At 38.1% G+C, this 20,700-nt stretch overlaps 1 protein-coding gene across 4 annotated transcripts in view; it reads right to left on the reverse strand.

The window, feature by feature from the left end:
* Positions 1-4,441: 4,441 nt before the first annotated feature.
* Positions 4,442-20,700, reverse strand: part of ec (ubiquitin specific peptidase echinus) — a 161,365-nt gene continuing 145,106 nt past the window's right edge. For 2 of the 4 annotated variants that reach the window (XM_036376360.2, XM_036376361.2), the window contains 4 exons: positions 15,712-16,005; positions 9,838-9,966; positions 9,452-9,757; positions 4,442-9,390 (listed from right to left, as the gene is read on the reverse strand). In XM_036376360.2, the coding sequence (XP_036232253.2) occupies positions 4,714-9,390; positions 9,452-9,757; positions 9,838-9,966; positions 15,712-16,005 (5,406 nt within the window). In that variant the 3' untranslated portion in view covers positions 4,442-4,713. Of the gene's footprint in view, positions 9,391-9,451; positions 9,758-9,837; positions 9,967-15,711; positions 16,006-16,223; positions 17,229-20,700 lie in introns of all 4 variants that reach the window. The other 2 variants (XM_070109385.1, XM_036376359.2) reach the window with 2 other exon arrangements.

The following is a 20,700-nucleotide window of genomic DNA, read 5'->3' on the forward strand; positions in this document are numbered from 1 at the left end:
GAAAAGATGTTGCCAAACACAAAAAGAGCGCGCGGAATATCTGAGAGCTACTTAAGCAGCCGCGTTTAAAAGCAGCTGGATTAATTCAAAAATAAGGAATTGTGACTGGTGATGAAAAATGGATCCATTACGACAGCATTAAACTTCCTTGATGCCAAAATAATGGCGGGATCAGAAAAGCGTGCTCATAATACAAGCTTCTAAAACCGGATGAAATCATTGATGGGGAACGCTACCGTCAACAGCTCATCAAATTGAAGAGTGCGATTGCCGAAAGACATCCAGAATTCGCCACACGAGGCAATAATTTTTCATTATTATAACGCTCAGCCTTATGTTGCAACACCGGTCAAAAACTATTTGTAAAACAGCGGCTGAGAAGTTTTGCCACACCCGCCTTATAGCTTACACGTTTCCCCCTTTTGACCACGATTTGTTCCGATCGATGCAGTACGCCCTCACTAGAATAAGGTTCTCATCAGAAAATTTCTTCTTCAGTTCTTTTGGGATGGAATCCACAAATTGTGAGAAAGATGGAAAAATGCTATAGCTTCAGATAGGCAATACTTTGAACAATACTATAGTATATGTTTTTCTTAAATGAACGTTCAAATTTTGCAAAAAAAAAAACGCATGAATATAGTTACAGATCCAATGCCAACTAAAAAAGTACTATTTCTGCTATTTTCATGCCTAAAAGCACAACTCTTCGCAACTATTCATTATGAGTACATTAACCTCCCTCCGCACTCAGCATATGTATAAATGTATGTACATGTTGGCATTATCGCGCTCCCCATCGTGTTGGTCGTATTGAGTAAAGCAAAAACAAAATCACGTGCATAACAGCACGCTACTTTGAAATAATTCAGAGAACTTCAATAATACGAGCATATACGCACTCGAGTTGTAATGGGCTGTGTGGCTGCCTACTTTTTATATTCTCTACTTATGTATCGCTGACCGTCTGATCGCCTTTGACGACTCTCAAAAGTAAACAAAAAACATAAACACCACACGGGAGAGAGAGTGACGGTTTGCTATATGGTAGAAGCATAAATTGGGTCATAGATATGTACAATATGCTCATGCTTGCATGTTGTTTTTTTTTTGTTGTGTTGTACTTTTTTTGGCATAAGTTGGCTTTTGACTGCGTTACGATATAAAAGTCACGTCACATACACGTGATACAATCGGAAAATTGCAACAACTATGCACACACATTTATGGGCACATGTACTTACTCGGATGTTGTCTGTATGTATGTATGTCCGTATGAGCGTGTATGATTTTAGCTTGCTCGAGTACAAAGTACGTCGCTTTTCTCACGTACGCCGGCGAAATGACCTCCAGTGAAGTTTTACACTTTAACTTTAATCACTTTGTGCTTATGTACGCATACACATAAAAAATATAAGCAGTAAACATATGTATGTACATATAAGCGGGTGTCTACTCCTATCTTTATTTTAACACATTCAGGAAATTACATTGAATGTCTGTAATGTATGAATTATTATGGCTAATGACTTATGTCCGCTTTAGAATTTTAAAATTTCTAATTTACTGTTCTATGGCTATCTGCAAACAACGCATACACATACACACATACTTATATGGATTCATATGCCGTCATCTGCCCATATTTAAGTGGCGCGTCAATAAATCAATAACTTATTTAAAGTCGATAACTGAGTTTTGATTTGAAAATGTTCTCATTGTACTTCAGTTTCTAAATAAAGAATATTATTTGTGTTTTAAGCGCAAACAATTCTATTGTTGAAAGCAACAATACTTTCGACGGGTTTTGCACTTTTCTTTTTACCCTTTGCATTTTCGTTTTACGTCGGAGCCGCTTTATCGACACCATTTTAAACACATTATGTATTCATAAAAATTTGGCATACTTTTAGGATGAAATTTGAAGTCAATAAACAATTAATAATTAATATTTAAAAATAACAAGAAAAAATGTTAATTTCGTTCGCACCGAAGCCATAATACCCTACACAGGTGCAATTATATATTATAGCATAAAAGGGTAAAAAAAGATCTTAATTTTGACTTGAATCAGTCAGATTGTATGGTAGCTATATGCTATAGTGGGCCGATCTGGACAATTTATTCACAGATTATAGGAAGGCCTTGAACAATAATCAAAATTTCATAAAAATATCTCGTCAAATAAATAAATTTTCCATACAACAGCTTAATTTGTGTATGGCAGCTCAGACAAATTAGCAGCTTTTTGGACAGAAAGAACGTGTGCAAAATTTGAAATCGATACCTCAAAAACTGAGGAACAGTTCACGTACATACAGACAAACGGATAGACAGACATGGCTAAATCCACTCAGCTCAGGAATCACTTAAAAAATTGGGTAATCTGAAAACTCCTATAAAAATGCACCGACTATATCTTTTTTAGACTCTATATACCGGATATGAGGATCTCTGTCTCTCTGGTTGACCGAATACGAGTACATGTATTTTAAATGAAGAGGTCTCAATAAAATGAAGCGAGCATATTTTGCTTATCATTAAGTGGTACGATTTCAATAATAAGTGATACTGATCTATACTACACCAGCACTTACAAGATTATCTATTATATCAATAGGCCTTCCGCTTCTGTCTAATTTTCCGTTCCGCCCAAGCTTAACCATCTTCTAAACGGTAGCAAGTTTTGAGTGAGCTATGTAATGGCTAAAACTATTTTGGTAACCAATTTTGAAAACGATATTATTGGATATGATTATGAATCTTCACTGAAAGCTTATGAAGTGACTTGTTGGAAAGTATTTTTTATGAAGCAGTTTATACGCAGAATTTAAATGAAGGGTAGAGAGTGTATTTCAATATTTTTGTGTGAAATCTTTAAAGCTTTCCTTGCTTTTGAAATTCTCTATAATGGAAAAAATTTGGTAGTCTATTTTAAAACGAAAATTGTTGGAATGTTGAGCTTGTTTTGAAATAAAAACGCATTCTCAGAGTTTGCCAGATCAAGAAATCAGTATTGGGCCTTGAATTGGTGCCATACTCCACTGACCTAAACTTCAACAACTTTTTCCTGTTCTCAGAACAAAACAATGCTCGCTAGAAAGAATCGTAGCAATAATGTATGATGATGACCGAGTGAGAGACTATTTTTTTAGCATAAGATAATACAAAATGGCAACCGACAAGTTGGAAAATTACTATACATTGCTACAGTTTGGGTCAAATTTGATCAGATGGTACACTACAGAGTTTAGCATTGGCAGAGCATTCTCCGGTAATGGAGGAATTCAACGAGTGGAAGTTGGCGAAGTTTAAAAACGCTTCACTAAGGATCTTTTGCAAGAAAATGTACTAGATAACTTGCGGTCTACTTTCAAATTCAGTTCAATACTAGTAATATCAAAAACTAGCGCTAAGAGTTAATAAATGCAAAACTTTTAAAGCTGAAAAGCTTTGCCTCGATATTAAGTATAGGTTTTAATTTTTTTTTTTTTTTGTAAAATAAAAAGTATATTGTTTTTTTTTTTTTTGTATCTGTAAAAAAGATATTATTTATTTATTTATTTATTAGGCAAATTATTGTTGTTGCTTTGCAGCGGTAGCGGTTTTTTTCGTCTGCTCATTTTTTCTGTGTGGGAAAAACATTATAAAACTTATGGATGTGGAAACTTTAAAAATATAATAATAAAAAGTAATTAGCAAATATAATAAAATTATGTATAATTAAGTAAAAATAGCGTTTAATGGTAAAAATAAAATAAAACTACTTTGTGAAGTGCATACGAATGCAGGTGTATGGGCCGTTCGACAGCCACACACACACAACCAAACGATTGCAAAATAAAAACTAATTTTAAGAAATATAGATGTAGTAATCTAGCGCTTAATATATGTAGATATGTATGCATAAGTATATTAAGTAATTATATATATGTATATAAGTATATTTATATATGGATTTAATTTATGAGATTTTCATGAATTTTATTTTTAAATGTATGTATGTTTGTATATATATGAATAAAAATTATAAGCATAAATGTGTGTGTATATAAAATACAAGCACTAACTAGTTTGTTAAACGAAGTGGAAGAGTTATTTATTTCTTTTGAGTAGTCAAGGACTAAAAGCTTTTCTAAAATGTGGAGTTCAAAACGAATTTTCGTTTTTTTTTGTTTTTAATTTTAAGTTTCATATGTGGTATTTATGTGCATGCCAATTCTTCTTTATGTACAACCATAAAGTAATTGCATACAATTTTTTTTTTAATTTTTGTGGTTAGAATTTAGCAGCATATGCCAAAAGGAAGTGAAAAGGATACTTCAAAGGCCACAGTTCAAAGTATACTTATGTATATATGCAAGCATGTAGATGTGTTTGTAAGCACTTGTAAGTATGAGTTAATACTTACCTGCATTACTGTCAGCAATAAGCTTCTTCATTTATTTTCTAACAAATTGCACTTGAACTGCAATGTACGGCAGCTTTGCTTGAGATTTCATAATTCCATTTAAAGTCTAATTTTACAACTATTTTATGAATTATTTAAGCACTAAGTTCTATGTTTATAATTAATGCAATAAATGCTTAACGCTAGTGAAATGCAAAACAAAATTCGCCCGGCGATTATTGCTTATTAACAGCGCGGCGCTTCAAACCGCTCATAGCGCTAAGAGCGCGCTTGCCAACGCGGTAGTTCATGGCGGACGCGTCTCATCGACGACTGTTCAACATCTGTAGGTAGTATTCACAGTTGGTGCAGTAGACGGCGGGCGCGATCACGTGACGCTTTCGACACAGATTGCACTCCACCGCTTTGGCGGATGCCTTGACGATAGCGTTGTTGTAGACGCGTGTCGGTATGGCGGTCACATTGACGCTGCTATCCAACATCACTGGCGGCAGACCGTTCTGTTGCGCTGCAGCGGCATTGCTGTTGGCTGTGGCGCCGCTGAGACCCAACGGTTTCGGTGGTAACGCTGCTGTCATATTGCTGGCGCTGCTGCTGTGGTTGTTGCTGCCATTGCATAGTGAGTCCGTTTCGCCTTTGGTGCCGGGCTCGAAGCTGACCTTCTTCTGGTGCGACGCTTTGGTGTGCTGCGGTTGGGTGTTGGCTAGCGCGACAACGGCATTTTGCGGCACGGGGAAGTAGGGTGAGGGAGCGGCATTGGAATTGTGTATGGCTGTGGTGGGTGAGGGGTAGGGATGTTGCGGTTTTGGCATGTTGTTGGGGGTAGGCGATGGGAATTGTTCGCTGGCATAGCCGTGTGGGAGGGGTACGCGCTGGTAGGGTGAGGGTAGTGGTGCAGTGTCCAAACCTGGCACGCCCGGATAGTAGCCATTATTAGTTGGCAGTTGTTGATGTTGCTGTTGCTGCTGTTGTTGTTGCAAAAGCTGTTGGTGCTTTTGCAGTTGCACTGAGTAGCTTTGTTGCTGCTGGTTAACGTGCGAACGCGGTATGCTCACATAACTGGATTGTGCATCTAAATGTTGCTGTTGTTGTTGTTGCTGCTGCTGTTGAGCTGCTAGCATCTGCATATGTTGCTGCGTGGCAACATTAGCGATGCCGCTCATGCTCGTGCGCGCGGCAAGCAATGCATGATTGTTGCTGCTGTTGTTGTTGGCATGCATGCGCTCATCGTACAGTGCGTGTTGCTGATGCGCTGACGTCAGCTGCATAGCATACTGCGGCTGTTGTTGTTGCTGGTGCTGCATGCGATAAATATCCTGCATGGGTGTGTACACCTGCCCCGCTTGCATATATGGTATGGCGGATTGTTGTTGTTGGCGCTGCTCTTGCTGCTGCTGCTGTTGAATTTGCTGCTGCTGCTGACGCAGCGCTTCGAGTTGTGGACGTTGCAGCTGTACATAGCGTTGCATATCTTGACCCTGTAGCGGCAAGGGGCGGCGATCGTTACTCAACATTGGCGACGGCTGCGCCAATGGTAACGATGCCGGCAATTGTGGTTGCGTATGATGTTGTAGTTGAAGATGCTGTTGTTGTTGTGGTTGTACTGGTGTTGGCAGCGGTTGCACTATGCGCGGTTGCGCCTCTGTCGGCAAACGTATCATATTCTGCTGTTGTTGTTGTATGAGCTGCGCGCTCACCTTCTCGTTGGGATTTTGCGCTGTACGTAAGACGCGCTCCAAAATCGGATTCGGTATGAAGTCATCGTCCTCCTCATTGTCTGCCGTCGCCACAAGTATTACTTGATCGCAGAATGAAACGCTCTTCTTCTTGACGCGTTTGGGTAACACGGTGGCTGCAGCCGCGGCGCCGCTCTGTTGCGCGCCTTGTTGTGGTTGTAGCATTTGTTGCTGTTGTTGCTGCTGTGCTACCTGTGTATTGTTCAGCGTTTGTTGCACCATTGTGTTGAGCATCTCAACTTCGCGCAGCTCTTCGGCGATCTGCGACTGTGGCACTTCGTATTTCGGCTTAGGCAGCACCTGGTGTGCCGGTAGACGTTGCAGGCGCTGCGGCGCGCAGTCCACTTCATCCGATTCGCCCTTGAGTGACAACAGCGCTGGCGGCAGTCCATTCATTTGAGTGCGTATCGTGGTTTTGTTGGCGTTCAGTAGCTCCTGTGATGAGTAAGAACGTAGTGGTGGTTGTTCACCCGCCGCGTTTGCTTTCGATTGTTCGAAACGGTTCGCCAATTCGCGTACGCCATTTGACGATTGTTGCGTCAGCTGTACGATTGGTGAGTCTGTGGTGGCACGCTGTTGGGCATTTCTGAGATCAGTTTGCTTGGCCTGCAACTCTTTCAGCCAATTTGTAGGTTCACAGGTGGGTGTGGCCTGCTCTTTACGTAGCTTCATGAGTTGATGCCGTTGCTGCAGTTGTGCCAAAATGCTAGTGGTGCCCTCGAGCGTCTCCATGCTGCGCTGCTGCTTGTTTGCTTCGAGCACTTGCAGTTGGCTGATTTGGTGATTCAGCGGTTCAAGATCGATCTCCGGCGGTGGTGGTGGGAAATCTTCGCTGGCCTGACGCGAATGACAAGCCGATTGTGGTGGACTCGGGTATGGCGGTAGTTCGAGTGGTGCTTCGGTCGTATTACTGCCAGCGTTGCTATTAACGTTGCCGTTGGTATTACCGTTACTGGCGCCAGCTGGTATATCGACTTCATCTCGACCCAAATCGACTGCGGTGGCAACAAAACCGTTATAGTGCTGATATTGTGCCACACCATTTGTTGTCTGATACAAGGTGTCCTTCGGCGGACTCTGTTCGTTGTGAACCTGCGCGCACGTTGTGATAATGGTCTGACAGGAGTCCTCGCTGATTGAGGTGTTGGAACTCATAACCGAAACGTTGGAGAGATTCGCTTCGTGGTGGAAATGTTGCAACACCGCAGCGTCCTGTTGTTGCTGTAGTGCTAGCTGTTGCTGCAATTGCTGTGGTGTCAGGGCTGAACTTGTACGCATGGGTGGTGGTGGCGCCACCTTAGCGACCACAGTCAATTGTCGTCCGCTACCATGGAAGCTCTTGCGCATCAATTTGCTGCGCTCTAAATTCGGATTTGCATTGTTCGAGTCACGGTAGTCGAAGTGTCCCTCGGAAATGTAGCCACTCATGCCATTCTTACCATTCAAACCGACTGAGCTGTCGTCCACTGAAGTAGCCAACGGTGCGGGCGCCTCTTTCTGGTTGGCGGCGTCATCGCCGGCTTCGGTCAAATCAGGCATAGAGCGATTCTTGCGTCTTATAAGTCCACCCATTAGAAGCTTGCGTCGTATCTTGTGCTGCTTCTTGCCATTTTTATCCTTCTCCTTCTTCTCATCCTTGTCCTCTTTGTGTTTCTTCAGCGTATCCTTGGCGTTTACCAACAAAGTTTCCGTCAACGAGAACTCACGTGTCAGCTTATTGCGATCTTCACTGCGACTGCGTTTCTCCTTCTCCGATTTGCTGCTACTACGACCAAAGATTGAGCGACTCTCACGCTCCGGCTTCGTGACAACAGGTGCGGCTGGCTCGTACTCGATGGCGTTGTCGTCGTTGCCCACAGCGGCGGCTAGCGCCTTTAGCGGACTCTTCTTCTTCGGCAGCGTTGCATAGATCTCAATGCTTTTGTTGGCTGCTGAGGTCGCTGCAGCTGTTGCAGTTGTATTTGCCTGCATTGGCAACTTGTCCAATGTTTTATCCTTGCTATTTTGACGCACATGCTTCACACTGCTGTTGCTGCCCTCACGCATATGCTTCATCTCGGGCATGGCATCCATATCGGCGCCCTTCTCTACTAAGATGCGACGATGTAAGCTGCGCGCACGCATCACGCATGTGTTGTGTTTCATGCGTGCGAATGTCATGGTGTGCGGATTGCTATAGGGCGCATCCATTGCGGCGCGTGCGCGTCCAGCGGCGGCATTGCAGAGCACCAGCGCGGTCTCCAGATCATGTGATTCCTCGACGAGACGTGATTTCTCCAAAAGCTGATCGGCTTCGTGACACAGCTTTTCGCAATCGCCCGTAAGCATGGTTGAAGCAGCAGTCTCGGGTATCTTCGCGAGTTGTGGATTCAAATGATGCTTCGGTGGATATGAATCGGTTGAGCTCAACGAGAACGAATCATAACCAGGATCGTAAGGCAAACCATTGCGTGTGGGACTTTGCGGCACTGCGGGCGGATTACGTTTGCCCACCATGTAGAGATAGGGGTTATCCAGCGTCGTGGATGAGGCGGAGCTTGCGCTATTGCGATCACCCGACCAGTTGCCCGAGTCACGACGTCGCGGTTGATTCAAGTGATCCGGCATAGTCAGACCATCACTGGGCGGTGAAGAGCCATTCGAAGAGCCACCGCTGACATGTCCCGACTCAGCACTCTGACTGCGTTGCAACTGTAGATGATATTTACGCACCATCTGCGCATTAAGTACTTTGCCGATCTTGTGCGCCAATGTATCGCCATCCTTCTCCTCGGCTGTTTGCGCGTTCGTGCCGTTACTGTTATTGTTGGCGAAGATCTTATCCTGCACAACGCTCAAATTCTGATATTGCTGTGCATTCAGCACGTGCTCCACCGTCTTGCGGCGTATGTAAGCATCGGTTTCATCATTGCTGTTGTTGGTATTGTTTGCATTGTTGTTGCTGGTTTTTGCAGCCACAGCAGCGCCAGCAAAGATATTCTTTTGTATAACGCTCAAATTCTGATAGTCGTTGGGCGAGCGCAACGGTGTTGGTGTGATGGCACGACGTGTATTGCCCAAGTTCGGTTTCTCCGGCGTCATGGGGCTCGGTGTTATGGCGCGACGTATAAGCGTGGATTGTGTGATTTCCGGCGCGAATTGTGTGCCTCCTGAAGGTGGCTGTGGCACAGCGTAGAGCAGCAGCAGCGGCTGGTAGCGTCCACGACTGCATTTGTCGACAACACCTTCCCAATTGGGACCGACCTATGAAGCAGATAATATTTATGTAGTACGATTCGTATTGGGCGAAATATGCATGACTTACCTCCTTCACATTTGCATCATCGAAGTACACCCAAACCTTGAGTTTGGTGTGAAAGAAGAATGTCGTATAATGTTTACCGTAATACGAGACAATTCCGACCAATTCATGTTGTGCATTTTGTGCCCAACGATGTTCGGCAACCTGATGGAAGACGTCCGATAGACGTAAGCTGGTGCCGATAGCCTTGAGTACAGCATGCACTTGATCGGCGGCAGGACGTTCGGAGTCCCACACGATGCCAATCGAAACGACATCCGGACGATTGAGCAGCGCGCGACAGATGCCAATTTTAGCGCCACAAGAATTCTAGAAAATGACGAGAAACGAGTTTAGCAAACCAATGTTTCGAAATATTATGGGGGAGGAATTTAGTAGGTGCCACTTACCGGACAATCTCTGATGTCACCCATATTACCGGCGGCGCGCAGCAGCTGACCAAATGTGAGTTGTTGATGATTTTGCAATGCCAAACTATTTTGTGAAGTCAACGCTGATGCCGAGACATAGTGTACCATCTGAAAAAGAGACAACAACAAGAGCAAAAATTATAAATCAAAAGTTGCAGCCAAATTTGTGCATGTTTGTTTTTGTTTTGGTTTACTATAATGGTGTATGATTGGAAAAGCTTTAGCATAAGCTATCGGTTTTTAATTAAAAAATTAGTCAACAATAATTTTTCATATCCGAACTGAAAATGGTGTGACCCACTTGCTGCGTGGGTTCATTCACGACTTACGTTTAATCAAACTCGAGCTGTTGAACTGTGGAATGAACTTAAGCTGTACTTAAAGCGGTGATTGTTCGACAAATTCAAAACCAGACTCAACGCTGACCAAAAATGATCGTTGGACAACTTGACCGCTTGGGGTGAGTGTTGGGTCATTGTTGTTGTTATTTTATTTTTGCATAAATAATATTGTGTTCACACCGGAAAAGGACGCCCACTGCTTAAGCGCGCAACTAACCGTCCAAAGTCGGCAGTCAATGTGGAGACTGGGGGCGTAGTTGTGGTTGCTGTTGTTGTGGCAGCACGTGTTAGAGTGCTTTAATATGCTTTTAATGGACATTTAAGATAATCCACTTGACTAAGCATACACAGTTTCATCGACAACTAACTTGCAGATAAAAAAGAGAGCAGGTGTAGGCGGACCAGTTGTGGAGAGTGAGAACTGGAGCAGCATAAGACTAAATTATGTATTCCGATTGAACACGAGGCGAAAAAGCTGTCAATAAAAATTAAACAGTTTTCAAGTAACTTTCAGGCCCATGCGCTTTAGTCCAGTAAAAAGTTGCCTAATAGTTTTTTGAAAAACATCCATTTGGGAGTTCAGAGATTCTCAAGGTTTATGTATCATTCTCTGCGTTTTCGTTGATATATTTGTAGTATAAATGGAATAAGATATCGAGTCATCCGATATTTTAAATATAATATTACTCTAAGTCACTAGAGAGATACAAATATTCGTGTCTTATAACTTGAATTCATTTCCCTTTGTTCTTTGGGTGTAGACATTAGCTCTTCACCTTTTAAGCCGACTATAAATAGCTGAAAATTTTTATTTGAATTTTAGATGAGAACGTTGACAGAATGCACTCGGAAATCTTTCATTACTCAGGAGCTCATAAATTTAAGGACCAGCGTTAAAATTGTGTATATTCTTAAGTACAACCTAACTATTTAATATTTCATTCTCTTCAATGTTTCTCGACCAAAACTATGTAAGGAATATTTGGAAGAGACAAAGAAAGGATAGATAGATAGTTTACTGATCACTATTTCACCTCTTCGAATTATATTCATAGGAAGCTATTTTGCTGCCGATCGTATTCGTGTAAGGCCATATATCTTTTACTATCCATAAAGTTCAGAATAGTCAGAATAATAGCTACGTTTTAGGTACAGCTTAGTGCTGGTTTTTAAACTTTTTCAAGATGGCGACTTCCCTCTGTAATTTCTATAAAAATTAAACAAGTTCCTGAGTCTGTAAAGTTAAAATAAACCCTTTTCTATGTTTTTATGCAAAAGCCACTACAGATTTTGAACTATCAAAGCCTGACAGTTAAAATAGTTATTATATTTACTGCACCCATACTTTTTCCAAGCACTGTTGTAAGAAAACAGTTGATAAATGGTAGCGACAGTACTTTGTTACCACTTGAGTTAAGCTGTTTTTTGATTTTTAATAGCAATTATGGGGCGTGTGTATATTTTACTTATTATTTTTATTGTTATTTTTTGACATTTTTTCACTCCACTACTAATGAGTTCGAATGGGTGTGGGTCGCGCTGTCTTGTTGAAGTGGTAAAGTGTAATATAAATTATATCAAGACCAAAAAATAAAAATAAGAAATATATATGTATGTAGTATGTTCCGTACCGATCACGATCAAATGGCAAGCTCATGGCCATTTCTTGCGATTTGCTTTCATTTTCACTTGGCATTTTGCTCTGGAAAGCAAACAACGAGTTAAATCTATTTTGTCATGCTTCCTGATTGGGCAGTGAGTGGAACTAATACTGTTGGCACAATCAGATCAAGAACAGCTAAGACAGCGATTGCCAGCGTGGGCGAATGAATAAACTATGGTAAACGTTAAAGCGATTATGAATGCTTACATGAGATCATTTTATAATATCTACTAATGCTGGGTTATGTACATATAAGTATATTTGTTAGTATGTGGGCACATACATATATTCGCGAATGTATGTAATAAGTACTTCAAGACAGTTTTGAGCAATGTAGATCGTTTGAAATTATGCTTTTTAGAGAAATCTTATATCAACATTGATCTATATAAGGAGTTTCCTAAGCCTAGCTCAAAATTAGCTAATCTAATTGGTTACAGTTGGTGGTTTTTGGTTTGCAAACAATTTGGTACCGAAATTTTAGAAAATATTGGAAAAAAAATGTCATAATATTTATGTCATGACATTTATGTCTTACTAATTATTGTAAAAAGAAAAATATTATCTCATGATGTTTATGTCATAATTATATATATTGCATAACATTTATGGCATGACATACAAAAAATTTTATTAATAAAAAAATGTCTCTAAATATATATACATACAATACTTGCCATATTTCTAAAAGCTAACAGCTACTAGCTATATTACAAAGCTAAGTACCATATATAAAACAATAAAAATGTTGAAAAATATCTTTGTTTACATTTGCTATTGCACTCAAATATTTTTGAATTGAATTGAAATTGATCAGCACATATTTTTTCAACACTGATTTAGATAAACCATTAATATGGTATTCTCCTCTTATAAAGATGTTAGCAAAAAATTAATTAAAAATCGAATAAAAGTCTGCGCACAGCACTGGAGTACTGCTACTTATAACACTACTTCAAATATTCAAACATAGGCAGCAACCACCCGGTAGGAAAAATTTGATACTTTCTAAATTGGTCAAAATCGTTACATATTTACTAGTTGCCTTGTCTCAATTGGTAATTTTTTCAACAGTTCAAAATTTAATTAGGTTTTTATTTGTGTCTAATTTGCATGATATTTCGGTAATTTATGTCATGACATTTTTAAAAAGTAAATATTTTTCGGTTATGTTTTTACAAAACTAAAGTCATACCGAAATAAAAAATCCATTATTTTCCTACTGGGTCCGTATGGGATTTTCTCAAACATTTGACAATAGAAAACCATTCGCTCACTCGTCTAATGAGTCTACCAACGACTACACATAAGTCATTTATCTTGTTTGCTTCGTTTTTGCTTTTGTAAATTGTCCTTCAACACAAGATTAATGCACGCTTAGCCACATATAAGTAAATATATATGCGTCCAGCTGCTTAAAATACGTAAAAGTGGCGGATAAATATCAATGATTTGCACAAAGTCTGTTTTGACCGTCAAGTAGACGATTTTCACATGCCCGAACGCAATTCTCAGGCAACTTCATTTAGCACTCATGCATATTTATGTATCCATTCAAAATTCAATGGAGTGGTTAATTGTGGCAATTGTTAAAAAAATTAAATATATATATAAAAAATAATATTTAGAACAAACGCGCAGGTGCTTGGCAGCTGGTTGACAGTAATGCGAACTGAACTGGTTCTCAAAGACTGCAGTGTGTTTGACAACTTCAACTTTTAGCGCATTTTGCATTAGTTGAAAGCGTTCGTAAATTATTTGTTGCTACTGTTTTTTCCTAATATTATATTATATTAAAAAATATATATTTTTTTGAATTTTCAATTATTTTTAATTGCATTTTTTTTTTTAATTTCTTTGCTTTTAATTTTTTTTTAAACCATTTATTTTAAGATACAAAATTCAACCGAATTTTTTTTATAAAATTTTTGTTATAGTAAAATTTTTTTTGCTAAATAATTTTTTTTAAATTTTGTTTTTAACCATTCATTTTAAATTACAAGCATTTATAACTTTTTTAACAAACTAATATTTTTTACTTAATTAATTTTTAAAAGACCCACTTTTTAGTATTCTATTAACTCACTTCAACTTAGTGAGAAATATGTGAAACTCGTTTAATTCGCGCTATCCAACCAGATTCGCATGTAAATGTATACTTCTAACGTTTCCCATTTACATGCACATGGGTGTATCTAAGACTGGTCTGTGCAATTTATGCTGTTGTACTTGAAAGCCGCGTGTGCTCATGCTTTGCATGATTTGTAACGAAAGACAAGCGTTGCGGAAATTTGCATACTTGAACTTAACACCAAATTGCCAGGTGGAGTATACATACACACACACAACTACATAAACATGTTCTTGACACTGCAGTGTGACGGACGAAAAGTGGCGAAGGTGTCGCAGCAATCAAATGTAACAAGCTGATATTTCCTTCGCGGAGCTAGTTATAGGGTAAGGGGTGGCGATGGCTTTCGTTTTGGTTGGATTGTGGGCGTTGATATTTGTTTATGTATATTTTTTAGTGCTACTACAGATTTACGCTTTAATGCTTTATATATAACCGTGCATAAATGAATGAAAGAATTAGTTTTACTGAAAGAAAAACGCCTTCGTGGTTTAGGCTCAAGTTTAGTTCGACACATTTAACCATATATGTACAAGTATGTATGTAGATTCATGACTTGTGAAATACTACCAAAAGAGAGACAGAGGGTGATGGAAGAGAAAATGAATGAACTAATGCTGGGTTATGTACATATATGAACTATATATGAAATTAACTTTAGCTGAGCAAAGAAAAAAGTTACAGCTTGATGAACTCAACAACGACTTTTACAAATTTTTGGTTTTACTAAGGTTTCTAAGTACTTGAATGCAATATTGCAACAACCTAATTAGTAATTATTGGAGAGGGCCTGACCTCTTAACTCTATGTAACCTAAAGGACTGTAATCGATCGACTCTATGTAACCTAAAAAACTGTATTCGGCTAAAAATCATATCACAGAGGACAGATGAGCTGCCGTGACATCATGGTATCTACGTAAGATCGAGGTGATCTAGTGTGGAAGCAAGATTTCGGATTTATAGGTTTAACGAGGTTCTTCATTTATTAATTGGAAATAATTTGATTAGTGACGATTAGAGAGGACTGAATCAACTCTATATAACCTAAAGAGCTAAGATAAGTCGAAAATGGTATCAGAGATCACCGGTGAGCTCGTCAACTTCGGTTTGGAGCACAGGTAACAAGTTCTATTATCAATACTAATATAATTTATAGGACAGGATATCTAACTAAGACTGCTCCCAATAACTTCAATAAAAATAAAAGTTTCCTTATTTTCCCCGGATTTTCTTTGCACTCGACTTTTGAAATCCAATACTAAACTTCAACCAACAAGGCTCAGTGCTGAGGATTTCTTTAAAATATTGTTTTTTTTACGCTTTAAGCTCATTATCACAGTAGCATAAAGTTCTTGATTGATGGCGTCATTATCTATGGAAAGGAATTGTTTGAAAAAAATAGTTCCATGTTGTAAAAATTTCAACAGTTTTTGGTAGGAATATATATTTATAAATTTTCTAATTTTTGATTTTCTGCTATACCGCTTTCTAGGCGGATTAAGTTAGACGTTTAAAACAATCATTAGCTGATATTAAAATATACACTTTCTGTTAGGAAGTTTTCCAAATTATAAAGCTTTCTCTGCCGAGGAAGTCTATAAACACAGCACTACTTCCCATTAAAAAAACATTAACTGCGCTTTTCTAATTATAAAACTTAATTCCCAACAAATTAAGTAAAATGCATGCTATGCCTAATTTGACTTCGTCACTCACCTGTGTGAATGGCAATTGCTCCGAATTGGCGCCACACTTGCACACGCTCTGCTCGATGACGCGCATTGCGAAGCGACGATGTGCCACACACGCCTGCGACTCGCAAGCGTCGCCATCATCCGGTGAAATGTGCGAATGCACACGATGCAAAAGCAATTCAAAGCACTCGGCCGCATCGCCGAGGCAGCCGAGCGGAAAGCGGCGACCAGCTAGCGGACCACTAGCCAAGGCGCGACGCAAAGGCTCCGGACATAGAGCCGGTTCAGAGCTGGTCTGTAGTTGTTGGAAAAGTTCCTGTGGAAAAAGAAAAGAAGAAACAAAATTTAATAAATAAATGAATTGGTAAGGTTGCAAATTAGCAGTGGATAAGAGTGGGTTAGGTAATAATAATTAAATGCTAGAATGCACACATAGTCACACACACACACAGACACATAGAATATGGTAGTAAAATGTAAAATCAAATTAAATTAAATTGCACATAGTTTAACAGTTTACGCTTCAACACTCACAATCACAGCGGTTATGCAACGATCGCGCTCACCGCCACCCGCTTCGTTTGCTGCCAGCGCGAGCAGTGTGTCGTTGCTGCCGAAGATGTGCTCATTGCTGCTGCTCTTCCGATAGTAATAGCTATTGTTATTGCTACTATTATTGTTATTGTTGTTGTTGCCGTTAATTATATTGCTCATGCTGCCACCGACGGCGTAGCCCCAACCAGCTAACTCCGCGGTCGATGCCACCTTCGCGAGCGCGGACACTTTCCGGCTACTGGCGGTTTGGCGCGTCAGCGTCGCCGATTTGTAGCCGTCCAGCAGGGGATCGTACATTTTACGTGGGCTGCTGCGTGGCAAGGTGCCATTATTGCTGATCAGTTGAGCGTGCTGCGGATGCTGTGGCTTGAGTGGCGAGTTGATGCTGCTACAGTTGGCAGGTGTTTGTGCGTAGTGTTGTTGTTGCTGCTGATGCTGTAGTTTTTGTTGTTGTTGCTGGTGCTGTAGTTGTTGTTGCTGATGCTGTAGTTGTTGGAACTGTTGCATTTGCTGTTTCTGTAGTTGTTGCTGCAGCTGCTGTTGCAATTGCTGTTGGCTCAGCGCGTTTTGATTTGGTCGACAATTCTCTTTCGCCGCAGACGCTACTGCTGCTGCTGATTTGGCATCCCTTTGACTTTCCACATTGCTATTTTTAACATTATTGCTGTTATTGTTATTTTTGTTTTTATTCGCGTTCTTCGTTTCCTCCAACGTTGTCGTCGTCGTATTGGCCGCGGTGTTAGCCGGTTCTTTGCGTTTATAGCGAAACTTAATCATAGTGATAGTGTTTTCTTCGTTACTGTTGTTGTTGTTGTTGATTTTGTTATTTGCTGGTTATTATTGTTGTTGTTGTTGCCTTAAGTAGTGGCGTTTCCGTTTCTGATTAGTTACATTAAATTACCAATGTGAACATGGCTGACTTCCGTTCGCGTTAGCGCCTTCTCGTTGTTGTTGTTGTGATATTTTCTGTTTTTATTGTAGTGACTGTAAAATGTTGTAAATAAGTTTCGTTGACGACAGAAAAGTCAATGAATGCATGATTGGTTTGGCTAAACGCAGAAAAGTGTTGAGAGCTGACGGCGATTTGGAGAGCTTTTTTTACTTTTTACTTTTGTTTGAGCTTTTTTATCCGTAAGGAAGTTTCTATGCTTAAAATTGCTTCGATATAATAAAAATATTTTGTTTTTGTAAAAATAATACCCATAACCTAATAAAAATTTTCAATAAAAACTCATATATGAAAAGAGTGGTACTTAGCTAACAATTTGAATTTTTTTGAATTATTTCTTCGTGACGTCATCTTAGCGTTGTCTTGGAAATAACTTTGAATGAAAAATCAATCGAAAGTATTTATTTATAGTCTTTTAGCGAATTTTTAGGCACTGTATTGTCACAATGATGAAGCATTTATATTCATATAAGATCTCTCTTTCATTTACGACTCTCTTAACTCGGTTCATAAAAATTAAATAAAATACAAACATGTAGAAAAATTTACTGAATTAATTAAACAGTAGAGAGCATGTACAAGCCATATTCAATTGCTATAACTTCTTTTGATTCTTTTTCCCCAGAAATATCGCAGTCTATCTGATATATGGCAGCTCTTTGTTCGATTCGCCACTCTCTAAATTTCAACTATTTGAAAGCAATTTGAAAATAATGGTAATAAATGAGAGCAACAAAGGGAGAGATAGTGAAATGAAGAGCAAGAGATAATTCGTTTTTAAATCTTATAAAATTAATATTTAAGTTTTCCGTTTTATTTAGTTTATTTTTTGGTAATCGTTGCATATGAAAAAACTGCTCTGAAAATGAATTCACTCAATCTACCTTCGCGTGATTATATAATTTGTGTTTTTGGTTTCTGCTCTATTTCTGCTATTGCTTCAGGTAACTCATTGTGAGTCATATCATGGTTTAAATTTCGTAATGCCTTATTTCCGTTAGCACATTGCACCACAATTTCAACTTGACCCCATTTAACCCGCAAGAATATCCCACAACACAGCAAATAAATCAAAGCAAATTTTATATAAAAAAAAACCACATATCTGAATCAAAGCGGAAAATGTATAATAACAATAGCGAACTGGTTAAATGAGACTAAAAAAAGAAAATCGTTAAAAAAAGCAGTGTACTACGCATACAACGGAACTTTTTGTAGGGTAATGCGAAGCTTGCTGCTGATTTACCTACAAGATAACGAGCAATGACTTAACTAGCGAACCAAGATACGGGAACGGACAGATGGCAAGTGTTGGTAGCAAAAGAATAAGATATGTACTTTTGCTTATATAATACATTATGTGCAACTAATATATATATATATATTGTATTGCTAGACACGCTCAGCTTGACATGCTTTTATGTATGTAAATTGCTGAAAAGAAATATAGGAGCTGCCAGCTGTCTTGAATGGCAATGACTCACGGTGCGAACCGTTGCGAATTCGCACAAAAAGTTTGCAAAAATATTGTACAATTAAAAAATGTGTTAAAGTAAAGATAATTAGTCTAACACAAAGTAAAGAAATGGTAAAAAAAAACCAAATAAAATAATTAAAGAAAGAAAATAAAAAATTTTAATGATATGAAATAAAAATATGATAAAATAAAATAAATTAAATTGAATTAAATTAAGTTAAGTAAAATAAAATAAAATAAAATAAATTAAAGTAATAAAGTAAAATAAAATAAAATAAAAACAATATATAATAAATTAAAATAAAATAAAGTAAAAAAAAGTAAGAAGATAATAAAAAATAAAATATAACCGAGCAAATTGAAATAATAAAATTATAAATTGAAAAAATAAAATAAAATAAAATAAACTAAAATAATAAAGTAAAATAAAACAAAATAAAATAAAATATTATATAAATTTAAAAAATAAAATAAATTTAAAAAATAAAGTAAAATAAAATAAAATGAAATAAACTAAAATAAAATTAAATAATGTAAAAAAAATAGAAAATATAAAATAAAATAAAATAATTTAAATTTGATAATAAATTTAGAAAATAAATTGAAAAAATAGACGAAATTTTATTAAAATAAATAAATAAAACGAATAAATGAAATAAAAAATTATTTTATTACTAAATTAAGAAAATCAAATATAAAAAATGAATGATATAAAAATTAAATAAAATAAAATAATAAATTTAGGAAATCGATTGAAAAAATGAAACTAACAAAATTTTATTAAAATAAATAAATAAAATACAATAAATAAGTGAAATAAAAAATATATTAAAGTAAAATAATGAATTTTGAAAATACATTGGAATATAAATTTTTGAAAATATATTAAATTAAAATAAAACAAAATAAAATAAAGCAGAGTTAGGACTACAAATTTGTATAGTTAAAGAGATTATCTGAAAGTGAATACAACATATATGGTTTATTCTAAGATATATATATCTACGTACATAACTGCGCCAGAAGTACAAATTTACATAATGAGTACAAGAACCAACAATAATAAAGCAGTCAAATGTGCGACATCACAACCAGCTTTTAATAAAATCCCACCACAACTCAGCTTAGCCGGGCAACGGAAGTACGACGTACTTAGTAAGAACGTCTCAAACTCTCGATACCCAAAGGAAGTAAGTAAGTGAATAAATGCTAAGTTATCGCTTCGCGGCAATTGTGAATTTAAGCGCTCCGGAAGCCTCTAAGGCGTATACGAATTTAACTCTTTGACTTTTCGACGTACTGCCCTTGCGCTGCGCAGTGTGGTTGTCTACCCAAATGGGGCGCTATAACCTATTTGAACTTTTGCTTCCAAACGGAGGTATAAAATACAAGCTTGAAATGAGAGTAGAAGCCAAGAAGGGGAAGACCGACTAAAGGGAAGAACTGAAAGACAGTCATTAGTAAAGTGATGCGGGTAAATGTTATAAATGCTATCATTTAGAACGTGAATAAATATGCGTACGTTTGTGTATGTGTGTTTGTAGACACATGCAAATTCAAGACTTGTGCGTTTTTGGCGCACGTGGCGTCGCTCAAGTTGGTAAGCAAATGACGTTAATGACATGCCACGAGGAGGAAACATGAAAGCAATACAAGTCAGTAAGGAAAAAAAAACAGAAACAAAGGAGTAAAATACAACAACAAAGCATTAACAACAGTTGTAGCTACAAGGCGAGCCGACTAATTTCGTTGTTAATATACAACAGCTGGATTGCAAAAACATCACACACAAACTCACATGTATGTGGGTTAGTGCGCCCGGGGCTTAAGTGTGACATTAGGATACTGTTGGCTGCAGTTGCTAGCAGCTTTTCTGTTCGTAGGAGCAACAGCAGCCGCCAATTTGTCTTTCTTTTTTGCGGTATAGCGCGCATGTAGCACGTCATACAGCGTGTGGCATGTAGCAAAGTTTAGTTATTGCAATAACTCTTTATGTTTGACACTTGCTGTTGTCTCTCTGTGAGTGACGT

This window comes from Bactrocera oleae, chromosome 5 (assembly GCF_042242935.1).
Source record: "Bactrocera oleae isolate idBacOlea1 chromosome 5, idBacOlea1, whole genome shotgun sequence".
Lineage (NCBI taxonomy): Eukaryota > Metazoa > Arthropoda > Insecta > Diptera > Tephritidae > Bactrocera > Bactrocera oleae.